The sequence below is a fragment of the Temnothorax nylanderi genome, unplaced genomic scaffold (assembly GCF_030848795.1).
Source record: "Temnothorax nylanderi isolate EJ_2023f unplaced genomic scaffold, tnyl_v1.0 TNYL_tig0014_pilon, whole genome shotgun sequence".
Lineage (NCBI taxonomy): Eukaryota > Metazoa > Arthropoda > Insecta > Hymenoptera > Formicidae > Temnothorax > Temnothorax nylanderi.
In genome coordinates this window covers 701,818-718,951 of record NW_027249076.1, presented here as the reverse complement: position 1 = coordinate 718,951, position 17,134 = coordinate 701,818, and the positions used below count along the sequence as shown (strand labels likewise).

At 32.4% G+C, this 17,134-nt stretch overlaps 1 protein-coding gene across 1 annotated transcript; it reads right to left on the bottom strand.

The window, feature by feature from the left end:
• Nucleotides 1-558: 558 nt before the first annotated feature.
• Nucleotides 559-16,463, bottom strand: LOC139768119 (uncharacterized). The gene is made up of 8 exons (XM_071697993.1): nt 16,304-16,463; nt 15,041-15,167; nt 13,537-13,630; nt 13,233-13,348; nt 7,860-8,093; nt 6,688-6,890; nt 6,229-6,294; nt 559-6,149 (listed from the first exon to the last, which is right to left on the bottom strand). Exons 1-8 carry the CDS (start codon nt 16,326-16,328, stop codon nt 6,004-6,006), a joined length of 1,011 nt encoding a protein of 336 aa, XP_071554094.1. The 5' UTR covers nt 16,329-16,463; the 3' UTR covers nt 559-6,003.
• Between the last annotated feature and the right edge of the window lie 671 nt (nt 16,464-17,134).

Below are 17,134 nucleotides of genomic sequence, written 5' to 3'. Positions count from 1 at the left end.
GTTTAGAACAACTAGAACAACCTAGAACAACCTTGAAAAGTTCGATTTTCGAAAAATGGGGTGCCAGGTCAGAAAATCGTTTTTATTAATTTTCCGCGAACATTTTTATTTTAAAAATTTGATCTTCTGAAACAATTTAGAACAAGTCTAGAACAACCCGGAACAACTTTTAGAATTTCAAAATTTTAAAAATGGGGTGCTAACTTTACACAGGTAAAGATTTATTATCTTTAATTCTCAATAGATATATATTAACTTTTTCATTGCTATTAGCACCTAGGTATATGCGTTGAACTAACGTCGCTTATTATAAATAGACTATTATAAGTGATCGGCACTTATTATATTTTATCAACGACTGCTTAGCAATTGTATTGTTTTTACTTCATGTTTTATGTTTAATGTTTACACTGAAAAATTCAATAGAAAATAATTCATAAGAATATGTGCTGGCAAGAAGTGTGGCCGTCACTATAGCGTCGGTCGCTGCTGAGCGTGTATCGTCGTCTATCTCTATATTACAATATGCCCTAGTTTAATTGCGAATGGATTACAATATACAATAAATTATTTTTTTTTAATTTTCTAAGAATAACATTTGTTTAATCTTTATAAATACAGTATCGATAAAACGTATTGGATCATTTCCAAAAATATAGAAAGCGCAAGTAAATCATGACAATCATGGCACAGAGAGATGTGCAGCACTGCTCTAAGAAACCGAAGATCCGATTTCAAATTCGACCAAAAATCGTCGATTTTTTTATTCGATCACCATATCTCTCATGGATACATTAGGCATGGTGAAGGAATTCTGTATCTGTTTGAGAATTGAGGCTATTCTTTTGTAACTTGATATGCGCCATTTCCGAAATTAATCGTTTAGATAAAAATTTTTCTCTGTCTAGTATTTCGACATTCTCCCAATCAAATTCATGGTCGAAATTAATTCTATGTTCCGTAATAACAGATTGAGTTGTAGTATTTCTATGGATGTGATTTCGATGTTCGGAAATTCTGGTTTTTAATTGTCTCATCGTTAGCCCGACGTAAGAAGCATCACAATTTTTGCATGAGATCTTGCAAAAATTGTAATGCTTTTTGATAAACTACGTTCTTGTTGGATTGGATTGGGAGAGTGTCTTTCTGTACTCTAATAAAATTTCGCATTTTATTTAGGCTGAAAAACGAAAAATTAACATTTAGATCTTTAGTGACGCTTTTAAATTTCTCCGCAATGTTTGAAACGTAAGGAATAGTGAACCAGATACGTTGTTCCTCGTTATCATTACTCGGTGAAGGTTTATTTTGTCTGCGTGTACATTTATTAAGGAGAGACTTAATTCTAGTATTGATTGTGTTGAAGATAAATGATAAAAGATAGTCGTTTTTTAAGAGAGTGTCTATTATAAATTTTATATTTTTTGAATGAAATTTCGAATGTGATAATATAAACGCTCTATCTACCATGCCCATTACTGAGCCTCTTTTTTAGGAAATAGGGTGTTGCGACATAAAATTGAGATACCAGCCTGAGAAGGTAGGTTTGTGAAACCAGTCAAATTCTAAGACGTTATTGTTATTGATGATGGTTACATCCAAGAAATCTAGCTTTTCACCTCCTATTTTAATCGTAAATTGTAATCTAGGATGGTATGAGTTAAATACGTTAAGTATTGTGTCAATCGAATCCTTTGATGCAGCTATTGCTACATCATCTACATACCTATACAGTAAAACGATAAAATAAAAGTTAATGTTTGCAACGCCCTATTCTCCAAGTCCTTCATTACCATGTCGGGAGCGATAGGAGACAACGGGGAACCCATTAGAGTACCGAATTTCTGTTTATATATAATTTTATCGAAAATAAAATATGTTGAGTTTAAAATTAATTCTAGAGCTTTCAAAAATTCTTCTTTGGGAATGTGACAATTTTATTAGAGATATCCGGCCACCTAGTAGAAACGCTTTGTATTACTAAATTTATAGGTATGTTGGTAAATAGAGAGATTACATCTAAAGATATAAGGGTGAAATTCTTATTAAAAATTTGCACTTGGCTTCCTCATCAAATTAAAATTGTGCAAATTAAAAATTTGCACTTGGCTTCCTCATCAAATTAAAATTGTGCAAATTAGAAATTTGCACTTGGCTTCCTCATCAAATTGAGATGTGGAAATTTGCACATAGCAAAGTCACAATTTTGAAGTGAGAGAGTAGGAAATTAGCAAATTGAATCCACAACGTATTGTTACGCGCTCAAAGCTCCTCTATGAGGAATCTTGTATTTTATTAAATGCATAATTTTTAGTTTGGCTTCCTCATAGAGGAAGCTTTTCGCGCGTAGCAATACGTTGTGGATTCAATTTGCTAATTGCCCACTCTCTCACTTCAAAATTGTGACTTTGCTATGTGCAAATTTCCACATCTCAATTTGATGAGGAAGCCAAGTGCAAATTTCTAATTTGCACAATTTTAATTTGATGAGGAAGCCAAGTGCAAATTTCTAATTTGCACAATTTTTTTTTCAAATTTTTTCATAAAATTTACAGGCTGCATCTTCTTCTTGCTTTTTTCCTGAAAGTCTATCTGCCTCTATCCTTCCTTAACTTTCTTTAATTATAGGGGAGACCGGGGCCTAACCGTCGCCGGGGTTGAACCGTCAAATCAAATATCTCGGAATCTGTATATTGTGCGAACTCGCTATTAACATTGTAAACGCTGCTTATGGTACCCATGTGACCAACGGAGTTTCGGCAGGTTACCTGCCGTGTTATGATTTTTACGAGGGCAAACGTGTTTTCGGAAGGTGAAAGTTACATTTTCTGCGCGTGGAAATTTTGTAATATCTGCAATAATATTTGCTCTCCAAATCTCGAGGTACGTGATTATAAAGAGTAATGCATGCTGAACACGAATCCAGTGTAGTTTTTTCATTATCGTTGATGTCTAATATTTCGTGGGCGATCAAACCTGAAACTTGTGTTTGGGGTTAATCCGTCAGTAAGCAGTCCGGGTGCATTTTCAAGGCATTTTCGGGCATTTCCAGGCTCACTGCATACGGAATATGGATGAGACGGGAATTACAACCGTTCAGACACCGAATAGAGTCATCGGACGTCGAGGAGTGAAACAAGTCGGGCGAGTAACTTCTGCGGATAGAGGAACCCTCGTAACTATTTTTTAATAACGTTTCGCATAATAATTTTAAATAAATTTTTATATTTTTCTCTTAAAAAACAATTATTAAGATGTATCCTATCATTTTTCAGGATTAGATGTACGTATATGTATTGAAAATGCAGTGTGACGGTTAAACCCCGGCATTTTTGAGATTTCAATTTTTCCACCGTTGTCGTTTTTGCTCTATACCGGTTAAACAAAGCGACGTAGATAAACATTTCCTATATAAATTTTGTAGCTAAAGGTTCACTCTTTACAGTGGTATACCACATTTAACTAAAATTATTTATTTTCTTGTTAAAAATCGGCACCGAAAAAAAACTGACGGTTAGGCCCCGGTCTCCCCTACTTTTTCGTTTATATTAATTTTGTTTCGGAATAAACCAAATTTGATGAATTTTTTGCAATCAAGTTTATTTCTCTAAAAATACATATATATAAATATATATATTATTATTTTTCACTATACTTTTTCAAAATTCAATTAGATTACTCATCTTTCTCATTCTATGTCAATAGTTTTCCTCATCACCCTTGGGGTACATCTTATACACTTTTTAAGCAGAAATCAGTAATCTCTTTACCGATCCTCGCCAAATTAAAAACAGTTTTCGTTAGTGTTTTTTTTCAAACGAGCTATTTTATCGTGCTAATTAATAATTCGATTCGCCTCGGTACCCTATATATTTTTTAGGCAGAAATCGGTAACCCTTTTACCAATCTTCGCGAAATTCAAAACAACCTTCCTTTAATGATACGTTCTATATATAAGATTACATGTATAACTTACACTTTTTAGGCAAAAATCGGTAACCTCTTCACCGATCATTGCCAAATTCAACACCAACCTACCTTTAATGATACTCTACTATTTTTCGACGTTTTCGAACATAAGCAACACATTGGCATCGAAAACTTAAAAAAACTATTTTTACTTCGGTCTTTTCTACTCCTATTTCATATATAATTCTTTTAAATTCGGTTGATTAGACTTAGCTTTATATGCGATCAAAATTATGGACCTTTGATCGCGTATAAAGCTGGGTCTAATCAACCAAATCTTAAAGAATTATATATGAAATAGGGGTAGAAAAAACTGAAGAATATATTAAATTAGAAACAGCCCAATATCTTCAATTTTGCGGAAGTTAGAGCAACCACAAACATTTCTACAAAAATTCAAAATTTTCTGAAAAAAGAACCGCTTTACCGATCATCGCCAAATTCAATCCCAACCTTCTTTACATGATACTCTATCGATTAAAAAAAAAATGCATGCCGATATCTCAAAAATTACGGAAGTTAGAGCATAAACGGACAACAAAAGCGTACATACATATACACACACATACACACAAACACACGGACATTTTGTACAAAAGTGATTTTTCGACGTTTTAGAAGATTCTAAACACTTTGCTAAAAATACTTGAAAAAAATTTTTTTTCACGAAAACAAAGCTTCCTCTATGAGGAAGCAATATGTGTTCCATTTAATATGTTAACTAATTCAAAGCTGTTCTCTATATGACTATTAGGTTTAGGTATGCTCTTAGAAATAATCTTATGTAGAAAAACCGCTAATTTAAATTAAATTAAATTATTAAATTTATTGCGAAAAATATTACCTCAGCCAGAGTTCGAACCTGGAACCTCCCTCATTCCGTGTAGGGCGTCGTACCAATTCGACCACTGAGGCATGTGGTAATATTTATCGCAATAACACATTAAACAATAATAAGATGGAGACAAAATAATTTTGTTGCAAGAATATGTATGTGGAACCAAATATTTTGTTCAAAGAACAAAAGATCCAATTTGGCTACAACCTAATACGGGGACTATTTGTTTGAATGAACAAAGTAAATTGTGTTGTACGGAGAAAAATAATTTGTTGGGCTACGAATTAACGACGAATCGAAACTACAACAATAATTTTTGTTTCGGACAACACAAATTTAAATAATATTTGTTAAGGGAACAAAATACTTTCCAACAAAAGAAGTTGGTTTCTCTAAACAACCTAATCATTTGCAGAAAACAATTGATTTAATTCAACGAAACAAAACTCGCCAACAAAAAAATTTTGGTTCTATCAACTAATTGGGTCTCTCAGTGTGCGTATGTCAGTTTGTCCTACCAAGAATACAACAGCCTCCACAGTGACGTATGTCCTGTGTGTGTGTGTGCGTGTATGTGTGTCCTATGTCCTGTATGTTTATAGGTCTGTTCTTTGTAGCTGAACTAGTGTACACTCGTTGTACTTAAAATGAAATAGATAGGGCTTTTTATTGCTGAACTGGCCGCACTAGTTCAGAGTTTATCTTTTTCCTTCCAATGTGGAGTAAAAAAGATAAACTTTGAACTAGTGCAGCCTGCAGTTTAATAATAGAAAACAGATCCATTATTTAAAGTTTGGTGAAAGCGAGGAAGAAAGTTTTAGTACAGACCATGCAGTGCAGCGACAAAGAACAGGCCTTATATATGGTGTTAAGCGCTGGTCTTATAGGGCCCAAACAGACCCGAACAGACGAGACATTATGTAACGCTACAGAGATGCGCTACATAAAGTCACTCGTCTCAACGGGCCCGTACAAACGGGCCACTTTGTACCGCCACAGAGAAACTTGTACAGTACCTATACCTATAAACGGGTCTGTAGCGTTTTTGTGTAGCGCTACAAGTGTCTTATCTGTTCGGGCCCTTACCCTCAAGATAGCAACGAGACATGTGACTTGAGACCAACATACATCAAAGGTCACTACTATGTACATTTATACTGTGTCGATATTGTAAATCATCAGCAAAGTTAAAGCTATTAGTGTTTAGGGTATAGATTAAGCCGGACATTATTTCTCCCGAATTTCATCCACGCAAGTACAGGATAGTTTCGCGAACTCCAAATTTTGAACGTAACCAAGTAGTAAGTGTATATTTTTACTACTGCTCCGATATAAGGTACAACTGAAAAAGGAAGAGAATAAATTAGCGGACCATATTGATTACAATAATAAAATGCCACACAAATCTGTACAGTACTTACGACACAAATAAAACAGCGTCTCACGATATTTCGTAACTAACCAACTATACCATCCAAGCTTTTTATCTGAAACATTAATTATCTTCGATAAAAATTTTAATTTTTCAATTATCAATACAACAATTTTTTTAAATATATTATCAATGCTGATGAAAAGGATTAAATAAAAGACATCTAATTTCACTGTAGATAATTGTCATTATAGCAAGCATTATAAAACTAAATAGAAGTTATATATAATATAATTTTAGTAAAAATTTTTCTTACAAGAAATACATATCTTAATTTTATATCTTTAACAATTTCTGACTTAATAAAAGTAACAGTGCTAATTTTTATCGACAATATATTGATTAGAATTAAATATTCAAAAACAATAAAAAGATATCAATAAAAGAACAATTCAAAATTATCGAAATATAATTATATATGTAATTAAAACAAAAATTGAATACTTACATGGGAGATCATGTAATTTATAAGTCAATGACATAAAAGAGTCTTTATCCGCCATGATATCAATGTACCAAAAGGCATCTAATGCGTATGTTGTTATTTCATCAAATTCAGATGAAACTTTACTTAAATAAGTTGCATACAGTTTTTTGAACTTCTGACATAATTCAATAGTCTCCTTTGCGTTTTTGCGACATAGGTTAAGTCTGTAGATAAAAAAGAATAACTAATAAAGTTAGCTGTATAACCGTTAATTTTTAGACTGTTATTTTTTAATTTCACACCAGTCATTATTTTTAATTATTTATTTATTTATTTATCCGTGACCTCAAAATTTTCGTTCAATTTGGTTTTAGTATTCCCTTTGTTATCAATTTTAAATTTCTCCTACTCTTAACCCTTTACCTACAATACCGTTTAAATATTATACAGTGAATTGGTTGTTTGTTGCTTCCTGACTTTACTTAGTCACTGTTTGACAGCCGGATGAGACGGTTGTTATTTGAAATCAGGGATGTCTTATTTGTGAATCATTATTTCAATTGTAACAGCGTTCTCTACTTACAAATCGTATTGCTTCTCGATGTTTCTTTTTACCACTTTTAATGCTTATTCTCGCGTTCTCTAAGCTGGTGATTAAGTGACATTACTTCTCTTTTTGCTCAAGTTATAACTCATTTTAATTTCGATCATATAAATAATAAACTATTATCATTAGCCAAGCTTTACTTAGATTTTCTTATAGAAAATTTCCTCGCGCTATTTTTAGACCACCAAATTTGAAGTTACTCATTTATTTCTCGCCGGAGAACATGAGATCGTTTTGATTTAATTGTCACCGCATCGCTGAAGATGGCTCAAAGCGGAGCCGAAACGATGGATTTTTGATTACGTATCTTATTATTAGTAATTAAAGATTGTAATAACGTCAATTTACGTACCGTCAACCGCGTTGAACTCTCAAAGCTTTTTTGCTTGTCACTTGTTAATACATATATTTATATATATAGAATTCTAAAATTGATGTATATCTCTGTCTAAATTTATAAAGTATTAGAGATTAAAGTATCAGAGATGTTAATGAATAAAAGTGATTTTTACTAAACCTGTTTAGTAAAAATCACACACACACACACACACACACACACAGTTTTCAACATTATCATATACATTACCTATCAGAGATTCCTAACATGTAGGCATTTACACGCCAGAAATGATTAAATGCTTCATCTTCTTCCAGTGTATTGGACAATCCAAAATTCTTAGGCGCATTGTATATGAATCCCACGAAACCGTATTGAGTAAGTACCATATCTCTTTGAGTAATTTCTCCATGACCAGCATTCTTTGATTTCATGGCGCCTATTTTATGGTGCCAGCGGATTACGTTCATCGATTTGTACCATCTAACAGATTTTAGGAGTTCAAGAATTTGTGCAAATATATATCTTCTCACATGAAGAATTTGCATGCTCAGATAAAACTTTAACTTAATTCAGAGAATATTTTTATAATGCGCGGTTCTAAATTTCTAAATACAATTCTACATTTGAATTTTTGTGATTTTTGCGAAGTTTTCATGATAACGCTCTTGTATGCTCTTACGAAGACTATAAAAAATTCCTTAGAGAATTCTTTCTATTCTTATTTAGAACGGCAAAAACAGCAACAATTATATACATAGGAAATATATTTGCGGAAATTACACTCAGAAAAAAGTTTAAAATACAAATAATTGAACATATAAATATAATATCTATTATTAATTATTTGAATGTGATATTATTTCTTCATCTGTTTATAGTATTTTATTTAAGCAATCAAAAGTATTTTTAATTATTTATATTGAATTATTTATATTTTAATCTCAAAGATTACAAAAATCTAGATGTAGAATTGTATTTAAAAATTTTAAAGAATTTTTTATTGTGACAATCTTGTTTGTAGCTTTATACAAATTATGAAAAATCTAACTATAATAGATCTTTAAGGATGTTCTGGAGAATCTGGAGAGCTTGTCAAAATGCTACGAAGTTGATGAAAATTTAATATCATATTCCGTATTCTCTTTCAAAGTTCGGGGCCAAATTTCAGATTGATTTACAATTTAGATAAAAAGTTTTCAATTTTTGAATATTCAAGTTTTAACACGTAATCTTATGGCGTCACAGAGAATTAAAATGTACCCAAAATCAAAAACATTATCCAAGTAACATCATATTGCAATGTGTTACTTGGGTAAAAAATGCTACCAATATAACGATATTATACACACAAATAGATCATCAACAAATAAAAATATAGCAACAAAATTTGAAACAAGTTATATACAAAAAATTTTTTTTCGCAATTTTTTTATTGAAAAAAAAATAGTGGTAATAGTATATTGTGCACCAAGGGGCGAAAGTAGCGTTTTTCAGACGAGTGTGAAGTTTGTCGCCCGAGCCGAAGGCGAGGGCGGCAAATCCCACGAGTCTGAAAAAGCTTTCGACCCGAGGTGCACACGATATTTTTCACAACACCTCTTTACGGAAATGTTCGACTTTTGAATGCCTGTAGAGTGTATGCATTTGATATTCCATTCGTACAGTTTGTACGCGCGTGTAGTTAAATAGAAAGAGAAAAAGAGAGTGATGCAGGGTCCATGGGCGAAGTCCTGGTGGGGTCTAGGAGTAAAGCGTCCGGTGGGGTCCAGGGGCGAAGCCCCTGGTGGGGTTCTAGGGGCAAAGCCCCTAGTGGGGTCCAGGGGCAAAGCCGCTGGTGGGGTCCTAGGGGCGTAGCCCCTAGTGGGGTCCAGGGGCGAAGCCCCTGGTGGGGGGGTGTGGGGGGCGAAGCCCCCCACATAACACAAAATTAATAGCACGATAAAATTGCTCGTTTAAAATAAAATACTAACGAAAATTGTCTTACAACTTATATTAATCCGATTCGCCTCAATCTACCCTAAGTTATTTGATGGATAGCCAATCCTCAAAACCGATCCTCAAAAAATTTAAATTCGACGTTTTTGAACATAAGCAACACATTGGCATCGAAAACTCAAAAAACAATTTTTACTTCGGTCTTTTCTACCCCTATTTCATATATAATTCTTTTAAATTCTGTTGATTAGACTTAGCTTTATATGCGATCAAAATTATGGACCTTTGATCGCGTATAAAGCTGGATCTAATCAACCAAATATTAAAAAATTATATATGAAATAGGGGTAGAAAAGACTAAAAATATAATAAAATTAGAAATAGATCGATATCTCCAAATTTGCGGAAGTTAGAGCAACCACGGACATTTCCAAAAAAATTCAAAATTTTTTTAAAAAGAACCCCTTTACCGATCATCGCCAAATTCAATACCAACCTTCCTTGAATGATACTCTATCGATTAAAAAAAAAACAGCCCGATATCTCAATATTTACGGAAGTTAGAGCAATCACGGACATCAAATCTGCACATACACACACATACAGACATGCGATTTTAATGCGATATTTCGACATTTTAGAACACTCTGAACATATTGGCATCAAAAACTCAAAAACCAATCTCTTTGTTGGTTTCTTCTACCCCTATTTCATATGTAAATTATTTAAATTTGGTTGATTAGACCCAACTTTATACGCAATCAAAGGTTCATATACGAAATTCACGAAAACAAAGCTTCCTCTATGAGGAAGCAAAATGACAATAAAATGTTAGAAATATAATTTTTAGAATATAATTTTTTTTAGGAATGAGTAACAAAGACAAAACGACACTTGTGTCGACTTGTCACTTGCTGGAAAGCTTCCTATATATGTTTTAAGATTTGCCCGTTACTTTATTTTCCGCCCGCTAAACAGGGAGGAAAGTCGTTACTTTCCGCCCTAGGGAGGAAAGTGGTCACTTTCCACCCGCTAAACAGGGAGGAAAGTGAGCACTTTCCGCCCTAGGGAGGAAAGTGGTCACTTTCCACCCGCTAAACAGGGAGGAAAGTGAGCACTTTCCGCCCTAGGGAGGAAAGTGGTCACTTTCCACCCGCTAAACAGGGAGGAAAGTAACAACTTTCCTCCCTGGCGTGAAATTGGCCACTTTCGCCTTTCTCTACAGGCATGGAAAGTCGGACTTTCCGTGGAGGTGTTGTGAAAAAGTTATTTACAGTTACTACATCTATGTCTTTTACATTTTATTAGATTTGCGGTGACTATTTATAGGTATACATTTTTTTGTCTTTGGGTCCCTGGAGAATAATACATCGGTGTTTTTAATATTTCCTGCATACTTTTGGTTAGGACGGTGCTCCAGAATGTCCTAAAGTCATCTATTTTGAACATAAATCTGTTTTGAGGTGCTATAAATAGAAGCATGACATAAAGAATAAACATTCAGAATGACTAAAGCATTTTAGAGTGTTGTATGACCTGTAAAAGATATGTTAATTTATTATTAATAAATTCAGATTGACGACCGGATTGCATATTTCGGCCGGTTTTGTTTATTGCCATCCTCACTTCTCTCGGTTCGTAGCATCTAGGCCCTAGGCTGCTCACGGAGACGAAAGACGCTCAAGCTGAGGCTCAGGGATGATATTAGCTGTAAATCATGGGGCTTTGGTGCGTGTTAGAGTTCCTATACTCTAGTGCGTGTTGTTTTTTTAATAGAATTATTAATATATGTGTACACACACAATTAACATACATTTTCATTTTACTGTTACTCTTAACTCTATAACATAATGATATTAATAATTCTATTAAAAAACAGCGCACAGGGCAACACGCACCGAAGCCTCATATGATTTACAGCTAATACCATCCTTGAGCTCGAGTCTTTCGTCTCCGCGAGCAGTAGAGTCCCTCTAATCAGAGTCTAGCTGTACAGCAGCAACTTTTGATTGGTTCGCTATTTCTTGGCAAAAGCAAGAGAAACAGAAAGAGATAGAGATATAAGAGAGTCAAGCGATATGAATGTATATCGTTTGTATATCGCTATCTCTTTCTCTCTTATATCCTTCTCTCTCGCAGAATTTTGCCAGAATTGCAAGTTGACCAGACTCTGATTAGAGGGACTCTACCTAGATGCTAGAGTAGATATCTAGAATACCGAGTGGAGTAAGGATGACAGTAAGCAAAATCGGCCAAAAAGTGCAAACAGGCCGCGAGCCTTTATTTGAACGGAATTTATTCAGTATTTTTGAAATATCAAACATTCAAATATTACAAACAAATATTGCAAAGAATTTTACAAAGAAAAAATAATATTCTATACTCTTTATATGCTTGGAAATATTCTTATGGATTAGTATGTTACTACTGTGCAAAATAGGTGTCCAAACCCATTTGAAGTAGAAAATGCAAAATAGTTGAAACCTTTCCATTTAAAAATGCAAAATACAAAATACTTTTTAAACAACCATTTAAAATAGGAAATGGAAAATAGGCATTTTTAAAATGGTTTTAAAAAATAAAAATGGTTTTTTTAAATATTTAGATATATTTTTATATTTATTTTTATTTAAATTTTTATTTTTTTATTATTTATCCAGTCCGGATTGTAAATGGCATTTGTCTCTCTAATTTTAATTGTATATCGACGGTTCTGTTTTACTTATTATTATTGTTTATTATTTATATTTCTTTTATTATTATTTCTTACTTAAATTCTTATTTCTTTTAATATAAACTTAAATTACAAAAATTGAATTATAAACATTTACATATTCAAAAAATGGGTCGGGATAGGAAGAGAGAATTTGTATAGGGTTGGGTACGTCCCTTCAAAACGCCAATGTCCATGTTAGAAAAGATGCTGGAAAAGATGTTGTGAAGGTGTACAGGGTTGGGTACGTCCCTACAAAACGCCCTTTGAAATCCCTTGTGGGTAATAAAGTATCCATTACAATACATATTCAAAAAATGTTTGCCTACATTTTGTTTACAGACATTTAATTATTCTTTTGAAATTATATTTTGATTGCAATGCTGTTTAGAAGTGTATGCTTTCAGAAGAACAAGTTGCGTCTTACATTAAGTATCTAAAATATTTTTTAATTATGTTATTCAAACTTAACTTAATTCTTGTTCTTGTGCAATTTTTTTGTTAAACAGTGCTACTGATATCGCGATTAATTTTTAATTTGGAAGAAAAATGCATATGAAATAAAAAATGGGCAATAAAAACCATTTAAATGGAAATTTAAAATAGTTTTTGAAAAAATGTATCTTAAATGCAAAATACAAAATCAGCATTTTATTTTGTATTTTTATTTCAAATCTATTTCAAATAATGCACATCTTTGGTTACTGCGCAATATCATGATAATACTTATGTTATGCAATATCTATTATGATCACGAGATCAAAGAGATCAAGTAAAATCATTATGTGATGTCGTTTCTTTATTCTTCTTTGTGTATAAATCTTAAACGTGCTTTGCATATACATAATTTACATATTAATAGAGATGCGATTGAGTTTCAAGAATAAATCACTTGTGGTTTTTTGTTTGTATCGTGAATAATAAAGACCTGGGAAATACGAGTAATAATTATATGATTTGAAGAAACTTACTTGGAATTGGTATCAGCTGAATCGCACGTAAATATGTTGTGTAGATGCAGTACAGTTTCTACATATCTCTTAAAAGCCAAACAAGTCGAACTACTTCGTTTTGTGCACAAGAGCACCTGTTAAGGGAACAAAAAATCCCTCGATAAATAATATTTTTACTTCTTGCAACAAATTTTTTTATGCTGAGATTACGATTACATCGAAATATGAAAAAATAAAGAATCTAGATTAGTATACAAAAACTTAATTATTCATGGTTATTTTAACAAATGTATATATTGTAAAATATATAAAATTTTAATACCTTTAGTATTGTCTCCACTGCAAATACTAAAATAAGTCCTGCTCCGCTTGCCGCTATTATTGATAACATGTTTCGCTTATAATAATTTTGAGCTCTAAAATTAAAAGTTATATTTTAAAATATTATGAATATAAAATAGGCAATGCCTATTTTAAAAAGATTATTGTACTATTGGAAACAAATGTCTGGTTTATATACAGGGTCCGATAATTTTTGGCAATGCCGAAGTATGAATATAGATTGGCTTAAACCGAAGAGAAATGTCATGTACCATTTTGCGCAATAGTTATTGCGTAATTAATTAAACCGTCTGAACCAATGTGCGCGTGAAAAGCGGTAGGCCGAAGGGTGTGAGCATCATCTGATAGCGAGAATCACGCAGCGAGCAGCGAACGACATATGATACCGCTATAAACTATAAATTATATATATATATATATATATATAAATAACGCGATGAGCGACGCGTGACATACGACACCATTGCTAAGAGATGTAACTATATCCTACATACCTACTGAGGCATATGGCTTCTCATGCTCTCATTCGCTCAGACGTTTCAGTTAATAACGCAATAACTATTGCGATTTTTGCAAAATGGTACTGACTTTTCTTTTCAGTTTAAGCCAATCTATCTTCATACTTCAACATTGTCAAAAATTACCGGACATATATTATATATATATGTATATGTATATGTATTTATATGTATATGTATATATATGTATATATAATGTATATATATAATGCATATATAAGTATATATACGTCTAGAGACAATTTTCTGGACTTTTCTGTTTTGTATCGGCAGATTCCAGGACATTTGGCATTTTCTAGGGCTGTCCTAGAAAAAATTTAAGTCCTATGACAGTTTCCAGGACAGTTTTGGAACCTGCCATACGAATGTGAGGACAGCTTCTAGGACTGTACATCTAGAAAATAGAAAAAGTCCAGGAAACTGCCTTCAGGCATACATGTAGTGTGTGTGTGTGTGTGTGTATATGTATATGTATATATATATATATATATATATATATATATATATATATATATATATCTGTGTGTGTATGTGTGTGTGTGTGCCTGGAGGCAGTTTCCTGGACTTTTCTGTTAGTATGTATGTATATATACATATGTATGTGTATATACATACATAAACGTTAACTTGCATGCACATTATATTTAATATACACATTATTTGATACACCAGAACATCCTAAAATTTTCTCAAGTTTTAATTCATTAATGTTTATACACAAAACATAGCACTAAATATCCAAGAATATAAATATTTTGAACGTAGCACTAATTGTAAGATTGAAAATGTTCATTAGCTCTATAATCATATTTTTGTAAATATATTATTCATCTTTTCCATGTTTGGTGTTTTTCTTTATATTTAATTAAAAAAAACATGTTTCTTGCTTACTTCATGAATCATTGCAATAATTATTATTACCGATATGTTGAAATTTTAACATCTTAAACCAACGTAGATACTTACTCTTTATATATATTTTCATCGTACCAATCTGGGAGATCATTGGATGTTACATCGGGCGGATTTGGATCGATCACACTGTTATCTTCTAGGATTAATTTGTAATGTTCCTCTACGGACTGCGTTTGAACTGCAATGCGTTAATATATTTATACACGGAATAATGGAAATAATCAGACAACTCGAAAAATCATATAATTTACAATTCTATCTTTTTACATGGATGTATCAATATTTGTACTTTTTCAAAATAATGGTTTATAATTTTTAAGGTAGTTAGTCCGTGACAATACTGTCAAAAAGTTAATGATAGACAAATGACATATAGTATTTGGCTGGGATTGTCCGCGTTATGCATGTGTGTGTAAGAATCTCATATGTATATGTATATAGATACTAATGTGTGCTATTAGATTAGGTTCACTTCAAAGCTAACTTCAAAGGTTAGTTGTCATATGCGTCCACCGCTAGTATCAGGAATTGTGTACTTTAAGTATCAATTACTTCGAAACTAGATGGTCAAAGGTCTTGTATGTTTGTAAGTATATTTTTACAAGTCTCTTCTATCGTCTTCTTGTTTTTCATAAAAGTCGCAAGAGTAGTTTGATCGCTACAATTAGAAACATAATATCGGAAGCCGTTTTTGTACCTGTGATACGTGTAAAAAGTATTAACTTTAATTTCAATTATCTCAACTCGGTACGGCCAATTTTTTTCTAATTGCACAGGTATGTAAATCGTGTTTACATTAATATAGGGAAGACCGAGGCGAAGTCGTCACTATTTTTTCGATGCCGATTTTTAACAACAAAACAAATAATTTTAGTAAAATGTGGTATACCGTTGTAAAGAGTGAACCCTTGGCTACAAAATTACAAGAAAAGCATATAAAAAAAGTTTAAGAAATATCTTAATAGTTTATTTATATTTTATCTATATTTACAGCAAAAATGTCGATTCTCTATAAGGGATAATGTTAATTTTATTAACTTTAAACTTAAATAACTCTTAAATAACTTCAAACTTTTACAGAGTATTTTTAATTTAATTTAGAAACAATTTACAGCACTTTCTGAATATATTTGAAATATCTCCAGTACATCCTTAATTACAATAACTTTTAAACCAGTAAGAGAATTGTGCTGAAATTTTACACAGATACTTAGACGTAATAATAGAACAATCTATGAAATTTTTAGATTTTTGATAATGCTTTGAGATATGTCACCCATACATCCTTAACCTATGTTCAAAATCTTGTCTTACCATCGTTAATATGTTTCTTCGTCATTTTTACTGTTTCACTGTTGTATATTTCTATTAAAGTTCACAAACAACGAAAGATTTCGCAGTAATAAAAGCGCGCGCGTGTTGTCGCCGAGCGTTGATACTGCGGTAAAAGTGAGACTCAACGGTCAGTCTCCTTCACCAGCATTTATTTCCCCTGCAAGTGGATTGCGCCATGCTTAACCTTTAGACCGCCGGCATTTGATGAGCTTTAATCCTCTTAGAAAGTCCTCAAATTGTTGTGCTTATATCTTATATATAACATATACAAAGTTCCGATCACACGTAGAGTCTATATTTAGGTTTTCCAGCGATCTAAAGGTTAAACCTGTTTGTTTTAGCTGAACGTCTTGCACAGTTCATTCTTTCTCTTTTTCTCCAACGTGAAAAGAAAAAGAGGAAAGATGAATTTTTGATAAGTTTTGTATGCCAAGTACAAACAGAATTTCGAATTTTTTATTTTATGTAGTTATTTAGCTTTGTAATATTTTAAATTATGTCAATAGATTATTTAGTTTAAGCTATTCAAAATATTGTTTGAATTCTCTCCGTCAGGGATGGGCTGAGATTTGTGAGATTAATATTTGTTTTCCCTAGGTGTATGAAGCATTTCTAGAATCTTAAGAACATTTAGAACAATGTAAAATTATAATATTATATAATTAATTCAAATGTATTTTTGAACAAGAATTTGCTTGGCTACATATCGGTACATGAAAAACTCGCTCGACCAATAAATAACTAACCGGCCAATTATCGGGCACACGTGCTTACTCGTTCGTTCGAGTAGATAACCACAATCGAAGTTTC

Bases quoted from the DNA above. Each gene is read 5' to 3' on its own strand.
- LOC139768119 (XM_071697993.1), bottom strand. From the start codon at position 16,328: ATGACGAAGAAACATATTAACGATG. The intron at 13,349-13,536 runs GTATTAAAATTT...TTCCCTTAACAG, and splicing joins CAGTGGAGACAATACTAAAG to GTGCTCTTGTGCACAAAACG. The intron at 6,150-6,228 runs GTAAGTACTGTA...TTCCTTTTTCAG, and splicing joins GACGCTGTTTTATTTGTGTC to TTGTACCTTATATCGGAGCA.